This window comes from Porites lutea, chromosome 9 (genome assembly GCF_958299795.1).
Source record: "Porites lutea chromosome 9, jaPorLute2.1, whole genome shotgun sequence".
Lineage (NCBI taxonomy): Eukaryota > Metazoa > Cnidaria > Anthozoa > Scleractinia > Poritidae > Porites > Porites lutea.
In genome coordinates, this window is record NC_133209.1 from 23,538,963 (window position 1) to 23,557,895 (window position 18,933).

General features: G+C 39.0%; 1 protein-coding gene across 2 annotated transcripts; it reads left to right on the forward strand.

The window, feature by feature from the left end:
- The first annotated feature begins 44 nt into the window (after positions 1-44).
- On the forward strand, positions 45-16,970 carry LOC140947931 (uncharacterized). Of its 2 annotated transcripts, XM_073397159.1 has the most exons (11): positions 45-167; positions 2,694-2,797; positions 4,015-4,102; positions 7,426-7,514; positions 8,267-8,343; positions 8,670-8,747; positions 9,291-9,337; positions 9,820-9,903; positions 11,670-11,765; positions 13,795-13,878; positions 14,598-16,970. In XM_073397159.1, the coding sequence occupies exons 1-11, from the start codon at positions 60-62 to the stop codon at positions 16,740-16,742; spliced, it is 3,000 nt and encodes a 999-aa protein (XP_073253260.1). In that variant the 5' UTR covers positions 45-59; the 3' UTR covers positions 16,743-16,970. The 2 variants fall into 2 exon arrangements, with proteins under 2 accessions (XP_073253260.1, XP_073253261.1); XM_073397160.1 differs by lacking the exons at positions 45-167; positions 2,694-2,797; positions 4,015-4,102 and adding an exon at positions 5,439-5,499.
- The last annotated feature ends 1,963 nt before the right edge of the window (positions 16,971-18,933 follow it).

Below are 18,933 nucleotides of genomic sequence, written 5' to 3' on the forward strand. Positions count from 1 at the left end.
GGGTCGTCCGTATTTTCTCTTTCGACTCCAGACCCCTTGGAGATCATTCGAAGGACAACATGGCGGATGTCGAAGTTGTACGTGTGAGACATACTTGCCGGGAATGTGGCAAAAGTTATAACAGGAATTCGAGGCTTGAGGAGCATATAAGGTCCCACACTGGCGAGGTAAGTAAATGATGCAATTTAGGCTTTGTATAATTCAAGTAGTCAGAAAGTAAGATTCACGGATTGCGTGGGAGGTGCGTTCAGGTACGTTCTGGTTCGTCACTGTAGATGCATGCTTCTTTGTAAGGGGGTTGAAATATTTCTCTGTTAGTTTAAACTTCTAAAATGTCACTATGTTTTCTATGGAATAAACTCTGAGCAACTTCAAAGTACCCGGTCAAACGGGTGTTTTATACCATGAAAACTATTTTTCTAGCGGGTTTTAGTTACTCTTATTGCTACCACCGTCCGCAAAAATGAAATGTATTACGCTGAAAATTTCACCCTTTTTGGTGGAGATTTATAGGTAATGAAATAACCTAATACAATAAACTTGTTGCACTTCGTGTTGGTTTTTGCAACTTCAGGATACACTGTCAGTATTGGAGTAATTTTTAAATTGATTTCAAGTTGTTTTCTTCAAAATAATAAATAATTATTGAAGCATTCGCTATACATTGATCCTGCGTTCTAATCTTAGCCATGTGACAACTCTTGGCTGCATGGCTAACAAGCCATTTCCCAGGACATTTAGTTTGTCTTGGTAAGGTCTAGAAAATGTCTACAAGATCTTTGGTAGACCTAACACAGACAAATTTAGACCTAGCTGTTTCATACAGGATGATGAACAACATCTTGCATATGTTTGTCTTGTTCATAGCCAAACTATACTTTAAGTGATCGAAGTTGTTGTGAAGTTTCAGAGATTCCAACCCTCCTGTTTTGGCTGGCTGGAAACCTCCCGTTTCCACTTAATACTCTCCCAGTTTTTGAAACTCCACCTTTCTTTGTTTAACCAGTCTTTTTAGCGTGATTTGGTTTCTCAGCCATTTTTACCTTTTTGGTATCCAAGCATGAGCCTGTGATAATTTTGGGCATGCTTATGCACTGGATTGCCTCAACTTTGTGTAAGGTTTATGTTCATTAATTTTGTGGTCTGCAGGAAATAACATCTTAGAGGCACATACAGCTGTATCTTAGAAGTGCTTTTAGCACTCGTAGGTGCAGCTATGCCAGTCCAAAAACCTCCCTTTTTTAGTTGAGTTGTGTTGAAACAACTTTGTATTGACACAGCAGGTTTCCTTCATGTGGCTACACTATCTTTGATGCCATTTAACTTAGGAGCCGCTGTGTTTTGTACAGCTGTACAAACATGTTACAGAGACTACAGCATCAATTTTCTTGTTTATTTATTTATTTATTTATTTATTTATTTATAATCTTCGCCAAGAGGCCTGGATCACTCACAGAGCAACCTCCACTACAAGTTCCAGAGGAAAAAAAAAAAAGAAAATTAGTAATACAACTAACAAGAATGACAATACTAAGAAACGACAGAAAGAGGAATGCCAATGCAAAAACAGAATTTGGGAGGACATCGATTAAAAAATCAACAACACATACAATCGAGCAAGCTGTTCAATGGCTGACTAGTGTGGCACTTAATACACACACTCCTAAAAATATCAATGTACATCATAGAAAAGGTTATGAGAGTTACTGAAAAGATCATCTAAGGAAAATGATTTCAAACTGATCTTTGAGCAAATGTTGTTAACAAATTCTCCAAGGAAATTTAGAGATATCAGCTCACAGAATTTTGTTTTGGGACATAAAGCAAAAGGGTTCAGCTACTTAATCACAGGAAAGAATGGAGTAAAAAATCTCTGGGTTCTATCCGGTAACTAAGATATTTACTGACTTTATTATTATCCATTATTATCCAAGACCATGATAATAATAATGATAGTAATAATAATTATAGCAGTTTTATTTATCACTAGATCTACCATACGTATTTTATTATCTTCTTTTTATTTGTCTTTTTTTTCTTTATTTGGTATGATTTATTAATATCATCATTATTAATTTGTTGTAAAGTGGTACAAACAACTAGTGGATGTGTGTGCTATATAGAAGTGTTTTATTAAATACATTTACTGTTACTATTATCATTATTCGATGAACTAGCCAAATTTTCAACAGTACATTGTCAAACTACATGTTTTAGCTTTCAAAACAAACTCTTGGACAACCAAGACTTTTCTGTTCTCGGTAGTGTTTTTGTTTTTCCTTTTTTTGTTTGTGGCAATACCTGTACAACAGTGATACTTGCAATACTGTAATGAGCTAAGTGTAGTGGACTACATAAATGAAGATTACTTACTTACTTAATTACTTTAGACAGTTACATGTCTAGAAAGCCTATTGTCCCATGACTTTAACTTTTTAATCTGTGGATAAAATCCTATGGGATTACCATACAATAATATTGAAAGCTCGTTGGTGGAATGTTTCCAAAGCCCTATGTATTGCTATGGTTTTAACAAGAAGAAATTTTTTTATTTCTATTTTAATTGTTATTAATTTATTGTAAAAGGTTTCAGAATATTCTTGTACATGTAACAGTGGAATCGACAGGTTCATTATCACTTTTGTCCAATAACATACATGTAGTTATTCAAACTTTTTTTCTTTTCCTTGCAGAGGCCATACAAGTGTAAATTTGAAGGCTGTGATAAATGTTTCTCCAGGCCATACCATCTGAAACGTCATGCAGCTATCCACTCAGGAAAGCAGGGTTCATTTAAGTATGGTGCATTTTGTTAACTTTTCGTAAAAAGATTAAAAAGAAGCGATTTTTTAAAACCTTTGGCCATAAAAACTGCTAGAAAAGAAAGCGATTTTGAAAAACATTAAAAAAAAACACAACAATGTTTCGACTTTCTCAGGCGTCATTAAAAAAATTAGAAAATGGTGTATGTGTGTTCTAAATGTATAAATTATACAAGAAAAAAACAATACATGTTGGAGGTCATTAAAAGAAAAGTTACATACTATGTTACAAGTGAAACAAAGAGTTTCACACCAGTGGAGTCATTCTGCATTTATCACATTTAAAAATAATGTCACTTAACCCTTTAAGTCTCAATAGTGACCAAGATCAATTTTCTCCTAACAATATCCATATGTTACCAAGAGAAATAGTTATGAGAGTTAATAAAATGATCAACTAAGAGAAAATGCTTTGATCTTCTACCAAATTCTCTCAACTTATTCCTTAACCCATTCGCTCCTGGAGTTTTTGCTGAAAAACGCTTTTTGAAGCTAGTCGAGTGGTTTTCTGGTCACTGTCGTGCTATAAAGAGCTAAAACTTACCACAAACCGGTTTACAGGTCGTACACTTCATGGCCTTCTGATCCAGATGCAAAATATCAGCTTGTGAAGTTCGGGCATGCGCAGAAAGCAAAATTTCGACATAGTTTTTGGGTTTAAAAGTGACACAGCAGTCTTGACTTTTACTTTTCGCTTTCTCTCCTCCCCTCTTTTTTCACTTTTCTTGCCTCATTTTTTTTTTCTCTTGCTGGGCATTTAGTAGGCTTCATTTTGGTGGGAATAGTTTTTAGGAAAGCTTTTAGGATCTTAGGATTAGGTGAAAGGAAAGGTAGGTGGGCAATGGAACAAGGTTTTCATGGAGATTTTCAGGTCAATGTTACATGGATTTTTGCCTCTTTCTCCGGTATCCTTGACTGAATTGTGCTCATTCTGGTGTGGTTTGAAAGATCTCTTCACTCTGCACAAGTTAGCGGGCAAAGTTGTTCTTGACTGTTAAAACTGATGACATCACAAAGGGTAGAAAGGACGTGGATCCGCACGGGCGGTTATGGGTGGTTCAGGGGCGAATGGGTTAAGGAAATGTATAAAGACCAGTTTCGAGAATTTGTATGTCGATATTGGGGCTTAAAGGGTTAAGAATGTTACTGACTGCTTTGTTTGTCTTGCTTGTTTAAAATGTATGATAACCAGATGCTCCCATCCTGGGTGTACAAAAACCTTTTCTGAGAAGCAAAACTGGAAAAGACATGAGCAGAGGTCTCACAATCAGCCATTCAAGGTATAAGATGCTACTAAATGTTAATACTTAAGGGATATTAAGATCCAACCACCACAATGGCAGCAAGACCATGAAAAAAGTAATAGGTAACTTAATAAACAAAAAAACAAATTTGAGACCTCCCAAGTCTCATCATTCTTCTGCGAGTCTCACAGTTTCTTTTTTCACTTTTCTCAGAGCCTTACAAAACTCCCAATTTCACATTTTTTTCGGCAAATATAATAATTATATTAATAGTTAATTCACCCAATGAAAAAAGGTTTACAAGTTTAATTTTGAGTGGGAAAAATTAACTTCTCACTTTTTGTAGAATCTCCAGATTTTTTTTACATGAGTGTCCAGATTTTTCTTTATCAGGGGTTGACAGGTCTGAACTTTGCATGAGCCAGGACACCTTTTTTTACATTTTAATTCTTTGCTGTTGCTTATTCTTTAGTACAATATAAAAATGTCTAATTTTGCACGTACATGTATGGAGGAGGCAAACCATAAACTTTGGTGAAATTTCCCTTCTCTTTCTGAACTTGGATATGGTTCTTAAAATCTCATATCATCTCCAGGAGAGTTCACCTTCCTTTGACAAAGTAAATGAGTTAGAGTATTTGTAACGAAAAATTAAAAGAAAGCAAACTCACTTTTTAAGCGATGTTGTTGCTGCTGTCACCATGCTTGGATCATAACATCCCTAATTCAGTGGAGCCTTGATGTAATGAAGGGCCTTGGCAAATGAAATTATCTTTGCTATAACAAGGTTTTGTTATATTGAGGTTCTTTTCTATATATTTTCTATTACTGAGGTTTAAAAAATAGTTCATTATACCAATCGAGGACTTTATTATAATAGAAGTTCGTTATATCGAGGTTCCACTGCATTATTGTTAAAAACGTGTTACAGTACATTAGGAGGGTTTGTAGTAAAGTTCAGTGGTATACAATGAAGAAAACTACAATCTCTATCTTCTGTACGTTTTACTTTTTATACTTTCTATCTTTTAAAATGTGCATGAAGGCCTTCTAATAGAGGGCCAAGGCACTAGGTATTGTGTGGGATTTTCAAAAAGTCACATTTTGGGCAAAAAAGGTGTGTGGTATATCTCTTGAGACTGTACATTATATGTAGATTTAGCATGCAGTGTACAACACTTTTGTTTTGTGGAATACTAACACTAGATTCACAAAAAAATGGAATACTGTTTAATTACACAGAATCTTAGAAACTTCCAGATCTTGTTGCCTAAAAACATAGCAAGTACTGCAAAGAACAGCAGAATAAAACTTGACAGATGACATCTGCTATATTTGAAGAATACAAATGTATCTGCTGGACTAAACATCCCTTTACATCCTGAAATTGCCGTAAAACAGGCAAATGAAGATGGGACTTAACATCGATCAAGGTACATTTAAGCATAATTTTTTAGCTTGTTTTTAAACCAGGATTTTTTTAATGAAAAATGAAACAATATTAGTGGATTTGGCTTTTACCTGATCGGAAAAATTATTCAGATCTTGGAGGGTGTTGTTCACCTCTGCCAAAACATCCTTCCTCTGATCTCCATAATTCATACTCAGCCTTGTCTAATACCTGTTAATTATCATTATGATTAAACCATTATCATTATCCTGTCATTATCAATATTAGCTCTCATTAAGAGGCAGGATGCAAAGAAAATCATTTTTAACAGCTTGCCATTCGGGCAAGCTGAAACTAGCATTTCCTAAAGCCCAGACATCATTTTAACTAGCCCCAAAAACTTTTGACGAGCAGAATTAATTTCACAGTTCTACTGTTATTCAGATTCCTCAAAAAACATCACTTGCCCAGCGGGCAAGTTAAAAACAGAATTCACTAGCCCTATAGCAAAATCCACTAGCCCCGGGCTATCGGAGACTACTTTCTTTGCATGCTGGGCTGGGGATTTCCCCCAGCTACTATGAATGTGACCCCCAGCTACTTTCAAAGGCAAATAGAAGAAAAATTGCCCCTACCCGGCAACTGAAAATATTAGTGATAACCCTGCTGTATCATCATAAATTACTACAGTTTAACCTTTCCTTTGGGCTTTACTATTCAAGGGACACCTCCATTCAGGGAAAACAAAATTTGGTCCCAAAAAAATGTTCACATGATCTTTGTATTTGTTACCTGTATTTAAGGAAAACCTCTATTCAGGGGTAAGGGACACTTGATGCGCCCGAAACCCTGGTTTATTACCTCCATTAAGGGGACACCTTAAGCACTCAAAATGTGACTGAAAAAAACAGAACGCGGTTGATAAGCCCAAGTGTACATTAGCTAGTGACTCACATGACAGATTTCACGACATGAACTATCTCACTTTAAATCAGTGTACTGCAGTTGTAGGAATAGTAAACATGCAATATTGTAGAGGCAAATTTATCATATTTTTTTTCATACATCTAGCTGCCTTAAATAATGATGACAAGTAGATTATGAGGCAGTATACAAAAATAGTTTATTGTTCCTTACATGTATTAACAGATCCCAGCCCAACCTCTATTCAGGGGACATTTGCCTTGGTCCCAAGGGTGCCCTCTGAATAGAAGTTTTATGGAGTTAAATGAATATTTATTTAACATGTAGTTAATGACAAGGAGCACAGGCATTTTCAGCAGTCAGTGGTTTGGCTCAAGCGCGGTCGGCCTTGCTTTCATCACCTCCATGTGCTCTGTACAGCGTTTTCCTGGCGGCCATTCTCTTTGTTTAGCCTTTGGATCATTCTTTTACCCCCATCCCCCCACCCCCTCCGTTATTGTTCCAATGTTAATCAGTGTGACAGGTGCCTGGTTCCGATTGGCGTGGGGGCTCATGCTGGAAGGTGAGCGTTTGCCAGCCATGGGGGCATAACTCTGTCTAGGGTGGAAACCCCTGGACATCCTGGGCACCTGCCTCAACTAAGCGACGCAGTTGTTAAACTGTATTATTGTTGTAATGTTGTAATTTTTGTTAAGATTTCCTGTGGCTTATGAGATCTACGCTTTGATTTGAACAATGTATAATGCAAAAAATTAATAGGTGTTTCTTTTTGTTTTAGCTTGTTAGGCATACATGTAGTTACACTGTGTATTTGTCATGTTTGGTACCTGCATTAAAGCTAAAGTTTTTTCCCCTTGTTAAATGGATTAGTCTCATAGTACATGCAATAATCTCATAGTGCACTGAGGAAACACGATGAAAAAATTATGTCTTGTAAGTGACTTACATGTGTACTGCACAATGTACTTTTTCAAGAGTGGTGCCTAACACATATTTTTTTAACCAATTACTGTTGTAGTTTTAATTGTTACATGTACCTTTTTAGTGTGGATATGAAGGATGCAACCAGTCTTTTAAGAAGAGCAGTCAGTTGAAAAAACATACCTGTCTCCACACAAATGAAAGTCTATTTACGTAAGTAACATCAATAAAAAAGTACTAAGTTGTAAATGGGATGGTAACGTGATTAAGTTCTTTGATAAGTGTTGAACGTTTGCTTTCACTCGGTCCATTCTTGGGTTAATGGCACTTCATAGTTAGAAACAGGACTCAACTGAAGTAGAAACAAGCTCTAGTCATTGCTGTAGCTCATGCCTGGATCATCAAAGACGCGAGGCGATCTCAATCATAGACCATTCTTCTGGCAGCTGTCTTTCTGAGCACCATGGTGTGAGTTGCTCCCTCAGTTCCTTGATGTATTCTCCAAGTACATCCACCAGACAGTCAGTCATTGTCATGAACCTGAATAATTTCTTTACTCCCTTTATTTGACTCCCTAAGACGGACATCTCTGTAAGGCGGACACTTTGCGCCAGTTCCAAAGGTGTCTGTCTTAGACAGAGTTGACTGTAATTTTAACCGGAATTTGACTTTGACCTACGGCACTCTTCTTCAGGGTTTTATGCTCTTTCTTTTCTGTTCTATTCCTCCATCTTAGACATGCAATTTCTCTATGATGTTGACCTCTGTACATGTTCCCTCTTGTTAGTAACTATGAGATATGTCTGTTTGTCCTTCTGTCCTTTCATTCATTCATCCACTATTCATCCTTCCCTCCTTTTTTACTTCTTTCTTTATTTTTTCTTCTTAAGGTACTGAATAGAGGTCAAATTGCAATGCAAAGTTAATACTTGTAAAATGTTAGTCTTGTTTTTCACAATGCCTAGGTGCCAAGTAGAAGGATGCAACCGTGGTTTTGATTCAGCTCCGAGGCTGCGACGGCATATGAAAATACACAACAAGGGTGAGTGTGATGAGATTAATTGTCTGGCTGTTTTACATTGTGTACATGTATCTCATATACCTACCCTTGAAAGGCGATATCCTTTTCTTTTACGTCATTTCACGATGTCTAGCGGTAGACTTTAGCTTTACCTACTTTGGAAGGAAAAAAAGGCGGACCAAGAATGACACAACAACAGGATATTCTGTCTGTGCTCGCTCATTCGATTTCTGATACATCAACAACTTCTGAGTAAAGATCTTACACGCATGCTCTTCATGAAGTATTCGATATGTAATCCCCAATTACATTACATACTGAATGTTTTTCCCCTATTTTCTGTTTAGGATATGTGTGCAGTGTACCTGGATGTGCTGAAACGTTTGACAAATTTTCTAAACTTGCAATACATGTGAGAAGTCATGGTATGAAATTTTCTATTCTGGTGCTCATCAACTCTCCCGTCTCACATTCCTCCCTAATAGATGGAAAAAGAAGTTTTCTAATTAAGTGGATACAACTTTGGAAATTTCGTGATTCCACGGAGGTATAATGCTAGCGGCCATCTTGCTGCCGCGCTGCCAACCAACGTTGAGAAATGTCATGTATTTGAATTATAATAACTATTGTGTTAATACTGGAGGAAAGCTGAGAAGAAAAGTTAAACTTTGATGTTTCAAGCATCATTATCAAGAGTGAGAAATGTTAATTTTCAAAGTTGTTTAAAAAGTTGAAGTTTGACTTAATTATCATGCAATTATTATTGATAATTAGGAATTAATTAATTCCTTTAATTTCTCTCGGTGTAGTATACTGCTCTTTGTTAGTTTGTCTTAGTAACGATTGGCACACTCGAACCTTTCTCATCATAGTTTTCTGGGCATCCATTCCATGAGTCGGGTTTTTTTTTTTTTCATGAAGAAAGTGAATGTCCAATAATATTAATTAAAGTGTCTTAAATTTTACAGGTTTTGTTTGTGAGGTTTGTAAAAAAACCTTTTCTCGCACCTGGGAGGTATGTATAGTCTAGTTAGAGTTTCATGACTTGTTAAATAATATTATAATCGCCGTTGAAACTCCTGTTACTGGGAGCACCCTAGATGCAATTCCATGCTGGGGAACGTTTCGTAATGTTGGAAAAAATACTCAGTGTATGAATTTTAAAAAGTCAACAGTAATCAAGCTTTGCAAAACGAAAACGAACGTGAAGATTTTTCCTACTTTTGTGAATTGCAAAAAGGAACTAATTAATGAAACCTTGCATGTAGAAGAACACAGTTTTGTACGCAGTATATGCGCAGAATGAGGGAACGCAACCATCCTCTTCATCATCTTCTCTCAACACGCGTGTGGATAGATTATAGAAGATCTCTCTCTTCCCATTGTAATATATCTTGTTCTGAATTCAGTGAATTACTAGATTATTAGATTTTTAATAAACTATTATACTATTACATGTTCTACAATTACAATACTCGTCATTGATTTGACTTGCAGTTGAAAAGGCACGCCCGTCTCCACAGCTCTGATAGAAAGATGTACGAGTGTCCTAGGGAAGGATGTTCCAGGGTCTACTCCAAAGTATGTTAAAAAACGACACGTTCAATAACTTGCCTTGTGCCCCCATGTTTTTGTTTTTGTTTTACTTGCTGCTGCTGCTGCTGCTGCTGTTGTTTTTGTTGTTTTAAGTCCCCTTTTATATGGAGAAAAGGTGTTCCGAGAAAGAGGGTCACCCTCCCAGCCGAGTCAACTTAAGCGAGCGTTTACAGCTTTTTCGAGAAAGGTTGTCGGAAAAAGCGCACGTGACAATCCCGAAAAGTAATTGTGGGTGGTTTTAAGTTCACGGTTCTTCAAAGAAATTCGCCAGAATGGCACGAGAGACCATGGACTTACGTTTTCGTCTGCTAAAGGAAAGCAACGGAAGCAATTTAGACAGCTACAGTGTCAGGAAGAGTGTATTGATCATATCCCATATTACCTTTCGGGATTGTCGCGGGTACATTTTTTCCGACAACCTTTCTCGAAATAGCTGTATATTTGAAAACAGTTAACCCCTTTGTCCGAGCCAAAAAAGCTGAGAACAGCGCAAACGCATGCTGTTAATAGGGAGTTTAAGATCCAACGACGCGGACGACAACTAGAACGTCAAAAAAACAATAGGTTTAATTAGCAAAACAACAACTTTGCACGTGCAGCACACTTTTTTGTTCATTTCTTTCCTGTTTTTGCACGACTACGACGTGAAAATGCCTAAATTCGCGTTTTATGGAGGACGTAAACAAGCAACGACGAAATTTTATTTCTTTTTCTGAGCTTGAATATGGTCCCTTGAAATTCAGCTTCAGGAGGGCTCGCCTACAATTGACAAAGTAAGTGGGTAGGAATAATCGCTATAAAGACTGAAAAAACTCAAATTCACTTTTTAAGCGACGTTCTTGTCGCCGTCGCGCCGTTGGATCTTAAAGTCCCTATTAGAGACCTTTAGATTCCAGGACGAGGACGACTTCGAGTACGAGATTTGACTTCACGTTTTTTCGCGTATTCTGAAATTATAGACTCCCCGGAAAGCTTCATTTTCCTATTTTTCACTAGAAATGTTAGCACTGTTACCTTTAGTAAAGGAGGTTACACCCTCTCGCGATCGCAAAATGATAAAACTTTTAACATTTGATAACTTGTTTGTGCCACTTCGACATTCTCGCTAAAACTCGTAGTAGAATGACGACGGCTACCACATTTTCCCGCCAAAATGACGCTGGTTCACGCGCAAGCACTACGTAGTATTGAGAAAATCTCGTACTCGTAGTCGTTCTCGTCTTAGGATCTAAAGCTCTCTATTGTCTCGTCTTGACCGCGTTGACCCGGCTGGGGCCTCTTGCCGAGCCAACTTTTTGTATCTAACTTAAATGGTTTGCCATTTTTTGAAAGGAATTGTAGGCAAGGTTGGCTCGCCAGGTTCAATAGCTCGGGTAGATGAGAGACCCTTCTATCAGGGACAAGTTTTCTCCATATAAACGGTCGTGATTGTTATTTTGCAGACGGTCAAACTTCTGCTAAGGCTTTGGAGAGCACACGAGACGTAGTTGTACACTTTGTCGTACATCTGAACTCGGTTGAACCTCACCGCAACAGTTACCTCTCCAAAATGGTCAACATTCTACTTCCTACGCTTGTGTTCAGGATCAGTTGAGGTTTCTTGGTATCCCTCCCCTAAGTCAACATTAGCACTTACTTGTCACTTGGGGCAAAATTGTGGCTTAGGGGAGGGGTAGGTGGTCGGTTACCTGATCCGCTCTTTATTAGGCAGGCTTATGTACTGATGGTATCACATATTGTTTCTTTCTCAGGCGTTTAATCTCAGAGTTCATATCAAAGCCTACCACGAGGGGAATAAACCATATCTTTGCACAGTGGAGGGTTGTGACAAAGGATTCGCTCACAAGGTGCAGTATACTAGAGTCAGCTAAGTGTTTTCCTCTAGTTATCATTGCTTTTGATATGGAGCTTAAGCAACAACGACCACGGCCACGGCCACGGCTGCGAAAACGTCACGTAAAAAGTGAATTCGCGCTGTTTCAATCTTAATCGCTCTTTTTCTGTCTCAGTTAAATATTGCCGAGTTTTTCTGGTGATGAATTCTAAAGGACTACATATAAGTACAGGGAAAAAGAAAAAGAGAGAAAATTTTTGTCTTGTTTTCGCTTCCTACATAGAATTTGTCTGCAAAATAACAATTACGGGTTTTTTTGTAAGGAAATGTATGGCTGTTTTGCCGGACCGAAAAAAGTGGTTGTAATAACGAGGTGACCGTATTACCGAGGTGGCCGTAAGGCGGGATTTCACTGTACAATGGAAAGCTTTAGATTCTAAGACGAGAACGACTACGAGTACGAGATTCTCTCAATACTAAGTAGTGCTCGTGCATGAGGCAGCGTCAATTTGGCCGGAAAACGTAGTAGTCGTCGTCATTCTACTACGAGTTTTAGCGAGAGTGTCGTAGTGGCGGGAACAAGTTATCAAAAGTTAGACGTTTTAGCATTTTGCAATGGGCAGAGGTCTTAACCTCCTTCAATAACGATAATAGTGCTTAGGGACTTGTCAGAAATTAGCAGGGGCGGGGGGGGGGGGGGGTGGAAACAGAGGGAGGGTCACAACTTTTTGAGACTGCAGAAAAGGGAGGGGTCATGAAAAATGGGCCGTTAAAAGGGGGAGGGTCATGCAAATATGTGTCCGTGATCATGTAGAGGTTCACCCACAGAAGAAAAAAGAAGTTCTCTATTTTGTAAAAAAAAACCTGGGAGAAATAGGAGAGTCGAGTGATCAGCTGTTAGAATCAGAGTCGGACTCAGCTTAATGCTGTCATCTAAAATGTATGTATATGGCATTACAAAAACAGATTAGAAATATATTTTGAGCTTTCATAATACTGACTCACCCTAGTAGATCTTATCATTTATACAAGAGGGGGGGGTCATGATATTTTAGGCCAAGGTCAAGGGGAGGGTTAGCCAATTTCACTCCCATTGCAGGGATGGGTCATCTCATTTCCGAACCCAAATTTAAAATTCCCACCCCCCCCTCCCCCCCCCCCCCCGCTAATTTCTGACAAGTCCCTTACTTTTCTGGCGAAAGAAAGTACAATGAAGAATTCCGGGGTGTCTATTTTTTGTCAATACGCGAAAAACTTTAAATCAAATCTCGTACTCCTAGTCGTTCTCGTCCTCGAATCTAAAGGTCTCCAGTGATTTGCATGAGTGTCTTTCCGCGCCACGACCTCATAATTAGGCTGCCTGTGGCAAAGCCTAATGAAAAATCTGAGAAGCGTGTACGTCGAAAAACGACAAAATGGTGGATGCGTAACCCGGAAGGCGTCGCGTGCCCTGTTCTCCCTGCGATGGGGACGATCATTTGACTTTTAGCGGGAGGCGGGGGGATAGTCATTTCAAATATTAACAAACAGACTTGCGTGGAGTTAAAATAGTCACTGATTTAGGACTTATTTACCCTAGACGATCACATACCCTGTAACTTCAAATAAGAATATGTCCTTATCCCTGAGTAGCTATGCACTCAAGCCGGAAAGAGTGTAATTATCATCACTCTTTGCAAACTGCTAGACTATCGCGCAGCCGGCAGCCCAATGTACCCTCATTATGAGGGTCTTGTTTCTTTATGTCTGCTCACTGGAGTGGTATGCCGGAAAAGACTATTTGAATATGGTTACGCCCCCTAAGTACACCGTGTATGACCGTATCACGCATTTTTGTAAACAACGTACACAACTATATGTCTGTACAGACACGAGGAAACATACGTGTGAACTACAAGTACCTAGACGTAATCAATAATGCCGACTTAAGAAAGAGAAATTTTGAAATCACGAGCTTGCATTCCCGTGGCGAACCGGGACGACCTAATTGCAAGCACTAGGAAATGCAATACCTTTACTAAAAGTCAAATCTTGTTCCACAGGTTTCTCTCAAACAGCACATGATTCTCCATTCTCAAAACAAAATTAATCTTAAAGCACCTTCACGAGGTCAATCAGCACAAAAGGTACATTGGTGATTTTTATAATAATGGTTTGTCGTTATAATTATATACTTCGTGTATTTCAACCTAAGTACATGCAGTTTATCGTTGTTGGTTACCTTCTTCGTTTTAAGACCTGTATGTTTCATTGCTTACTTGTACTTTTGTTTCTCCGTCAGTGTAGTTCTTTTCCATGATATTTAGTGTAGAAATGACAAGTGCCGAAAATGTAAATAGTTGTTTGATCTAGCCTTTTCAATACTACCACTTGTAACTGTGCAAACCACGTGAATGTCCGGCCGCATGGGCAACAGAAAAGGTCATTTACTGTAACAGATGCATGCACAATACTTAGAACGGTTAGACCTTCTAGTCTTCTCGGATAAGAACGAAAAACCGTAGGTCTGGTCTCACGGCACTTTCTCTTATCTGGTTCTTGTGGGACGTAAAAGAACCCACACAACTGTTCAAAAAGAGTAGGGGACTTAAACCCCGGTGGTGTGGCCAACCTCTTCTGGGATGGGTTGGTTATCTGTAAGGACACTCTTAAATTGGACTTCAGGTCTGATTTGTGTTCCGCACCATTTAGTGGAAGTGAGTAAATAAATAAATAAATGAATAAATAAGTAGTAGTATATTAGAAAGTATCTTACTTTTCGTGGTTTTTGTGATATAGGAATTCACCTTATGGTTATCGATTGTCTCGCTTTAGTAACTTGGTTGTGCTGTTCTTATTTCCCTAGAAAAAATCAAAAAAGAAAAGAAGACCCGTTTCACTGGCCAAAAAACTGAGTGGATATCGTTCGTCTTCGCTTTCTGAAAGTTCAGACACTCACACTTCGGAAGCAGGGTCAAGGAGGAGAAAGTCGTCACGCCTTGCTCAGAACAAGACTGGTATCAACACTGTGAATGCAAATAATGTCGACGACCGTACTGCTTCTCAGAGCAACACTACCTTCTCAAGAAACGTTGAAGAATCTACGACTTCTTTGCCCTCAATTAACGCTGCAAACTCGCATGAAGGTCCAATAACGACTGCAGTGAATATGGACCTGCCTGAGGAGGTTCAAGTTGATTCTTCCTCAGTCCCCTCCGGCTCAGTACGTTTAAGTGACACCCCAGCAGTGGATAAACAACACGGCACTTCTTCAGACCTGTCCTCGAACTTGGTGCCAGCAGTATTAACTGAGGAAATGGGGGAGAGCCATTCGGTAGCTGCTTTGTCAAAAAGGGCGCCTGCAAATATGGGTACTAAGACTGTTACCAACAGTAATTCTTCTCAAAGGGTATACGTTGAGAACACCCCAGCTGCAAATGATGACTTTAGCTGCACATTTTCTTCGTCAGATGAAGAAGGAATGGACTGGGAGCTAACAGGCTGTAATGCCTTTACCGAAGTTGATTCCGAAAATGAAACTGAAAGAATGGAGAACCACGCAGTCAGCTCGCACAATTGTTCAGCGAATGAGCTCGACTCTGATGATGGCCGCTTGGTAATCGACAGTGATGCCCTTGCTGAAGTTGATTCCGAAAATGAAATTGAAAAAATGGAAAAGGGTGCAACCCGTTCTCAGAATTCAGCAAGTGAGCTCGAATCCGATGATGGCCGCTTGGTAATCGACTTCGGTGGCAGTTCAAGCAATGCCGTTAGCCAATTGCCCTCGATGCTTTCTTCAGTAAATTCGAAAGAAAGTAATAAAGTTATTGACTCTTCCCAGCGCAACAGAGACGCCGCGTCTGTAACGCAGGTTTCGAGTTTAGTGAATAAAGCGGATATCAGCGGAAAGAAGAAGCATAAATCCAAGAAGAGAAAACGTAAGGAGAAGAAGAAATCCCGCCATGATGAAAGCAAGGCAGAATGTGAGTCCACTGATTTCCCGGGTTTGGACGATGTATTGCAAGTAATAATCGAAGAAGAGAGTCAAATGAGTGATCAAATTGAAACACGTTTAGAAAGTGATCCCCTACATTTGGAACACGATGATATTGCCAATAGTCCAGCTGCGCACTCTTATTGCAGTGTACAAATGAATTCTAGAGACCGTTCGATAAGAACCGAAAAGCGCGTGACAAGTTTAGATGAGGAAGAGACGAATGTGGAAAATCACACACTTAGTCGCCCTTATCAAGAAGCAACCACTGAAGAGATACACAATGGTGTCCGCCTGGCACGCATTGTAAGCAACATTCCAAGTAGTACTACGTCAGAGGAAGGTAGTTTACCTATCGAACAAGACTTTGTGGAGTATGACAGCGTTGTAGATTTAGGAAATGACGACGATATTAGTAGTGATGAAAATGTTATGAATATCTCACAACAGACAATTTCCCCGCATGTTGACGGCTCACCCATTGCACAAGTTACACGTGACAATGATTCTGGGCAAGTAGGCTTTTCCCGTGGCTCGACCCCTGAATCAATGGGAAATTCGCCAGACGTTTCACTTGATAATGGTGAGGTATCACGTGATGAGGCTGCAGCCTCGCCTACTTCACAATCTTTAGAAGAAACCACTGAAAACAAAGGAAAGGAAGATAAAATTTCAAATAATGCGGAATTAACAAGGCCACGTCTGCAATGCCCTAATAAGAGAACGATTAAAAAGAATGAAAGAAACTTTGGGTCCAAAATTTCGAATAATCGATCGTCACTTATTCCTGCAAAACATACTGCAACGAACGCAGCGAAGAGCAATAACTCTGAAGTAGAAGACATCAATTTAGGGTTGAACAACTCAGAAACAGTCTCGAATAAGACATCTCAGAAGAATGTCGAGCACGAAGACTCTCAGAGTGAGTTTTCCGCGCCCAAATTTCGCAGCAGAGCCAACATCTTTACATGTGACTTGCAGACTCTGGAGTTGCTCTGGAATTTTAAAGGAAAGTAGCTTTTATGGCTCTGTGGTCAATCCACAATTACTGTTTGTTCCGTAACGGCGACTAAAAACTTCTAATGCCGCTGTCCTGTCTCGCTTTTTTTGCAAAACTAATTAACAGTGATTGACCAAAGGAGCTGCTGTTCTTAATTGTTTTTCTGTTGACGGCACATGTGTCAATTTTCATTTGCCAAAAGCATGCCTTTAATCACTCCTAAATAAAGGGATATTCTCACAGCAGGTTGTTTCATCTTGTTTATTTTACCACTGAATCAATCACTATAAAACGTTACGTTAGGCAAGCTATGAAAGTACTTCATAACGCCGAAACAGCAACCTCAATGCGTTGTAGTCTTCCACAATTTTTTCCATCGCCGTCTTCTTTTTCTTTGCTGAGTTACATGATTCTTTACTGATAAAAGCGGCTGTTCTTATACTGTAAAAGTGTTTCACCCAATTTGGTGACCAAAGTAGCAAAAATTTATTAGCGACAAAGCTCTTACCTCACTTCTGAAAATGTTGAGTTAGTAAGAATACTAGTGACTTCAGACTTCACGTTTACAATTGGTAGAACCCTTTTTCACTCGTTAACGTCCATCGTCCAACCTCGTTCCCAGGGTTCCGTGGGAACGGGTTGGCTACTTGGTCCTCACTTTAACATTCCTCTGATCTCATCCGCCATTGCTGGGATCCTAAGCACTCTGCTCCAATTGGATTAACTCATTTACTCATTTATCTATTTATTTTGGCGCGAAAGCTGTTTCTATAAATAGCCTGATAATGTCAGTAGTCAGAACGTTGTAACCCAGAAACAATAATTTTCATTATCTTTGGCACACCAAGCAGTCTGCGTAGCAGTCGGTTCCAGTTTCTTTAAGCCAAGCGGGACAAGCGCGCAAGACGCTTTTTTTGGCTTCTTTTCCTGGCGCTTAGCTAAAAGGAAACGAAAACGACAACTATGTAGTCTACAAAGCAAGAGGAAAGTTTTCTCGTCGCCTAGTTTTGCTGAAGTGTCTTTATTTGATTTAACCTACTTTTATGTGTTTACTTTGAAAATTCGCGGCAATTAATACGGCGATGATGTTCAAAAGAGAAAAACAGATAACATTGCACAAACGTGAAAGAAAAGAAATAAAAATACCCCGGAAGACAAGAAGGAACCCCTTGTCCATGTTCTTTGCTCACCGAGAGAGAGAGAAAGAGACTCATTCTATGCCCGCAGTTTCATGACTTTAAAACTTGCAGAAGGTTTTTGCTGTCTGTGAAAAGAAAGCTCCCGCCATTTGTCCTATTTTAAAAAACTGTCCAATGCAAAGAAGCAATGACGTTATTGTACCCGATGTGGCAATGGTCTTCCAAATTTGGTCAAAGCTGACCGGTAGATTGACGAGCCAATAAGAAACGGAGTAATATTTTAAGTGGATAATAAATGTTGTCGTGGCATCCATCAAGAGCCCAAAGAATTCATGACCGGTCTATCCTTATCGCCTTCCTAAGTGTGTGTCAAGTCATGTAAAGATTTTATTTTGGATTTTTTTTTTCTATTCGCCTTGCTAGAGGAATCCGTTGAGATCTTTTCATGTATTTATCATCCGCACTTTGCTGCTAACGTTCATTTTGACCACTTTGACTCTTGTCAATTACGCTCTTGGGCTTTTAACTTAGAGCTTAATAAAATACCATTTTCAACGCACATAAGTTAATTTTGCATTCTTAATCGTGAAAAATGTCAGAAGCCCATAAAATGAGAATATATATTGATGCAAATTGCCGAAATAGAAAACAAAGAGTTATATTGCCGTTTCCCGCCAACGAAAAAGAAAGAAATACTGCCGTTATTTTCTAACTAAAGCTTGGCTGTATGGCTTAGCGATCACTCAGCTGGCGCTGTGGGTGAATAGATTGAACCAGGAGAGTTCATAGACTTCGGCTCTCTTGCAGCGTACTGAGGGAATTCATTTTACCATTGAGAATTATCCCGTAGACGCGGTAAGATAACAATAGTCCTCGTGCGATACATCGGTTGTTTACCATTTACAAAACGTTTCGGGAAAATCCGATTGGAAGGTGAATGGAACATGATTTTTTGGGTCATTCAGGCGGAAAATTTCCGGGAGCAACGAAACATCTAAAGAGATTGTCCTGTTTTTCCCGACGGAACTTTCCAAATTGAAGTTCGGGTTCCATTTCTTTAAAGCTATCT

Bases quoted from the DNA above. Each gene is read 5' to 3' on its own strand.
- LOC140947931 (XM_073397159.1), top strand. From the start codon at position 60: ATGGCGGATGTCGAAGTTGTACGTGTGAGACATACTTGCCGGGAATGT. The intron at 2,798-4,014 runs GTATGGTGCATT...TATGATAACCAG, and splicing joins GGAAAGCAGGGTTCATTTAA to ATGCTCCCATCCTGGGTGTA. The intron at 8,748-9,290 runs GTATGAAATTTT...TAAATTTTACAG, and splicing joins AATACATGTGAGAAGTCATG to GTTTTGTTTGTGAGGTTTGT.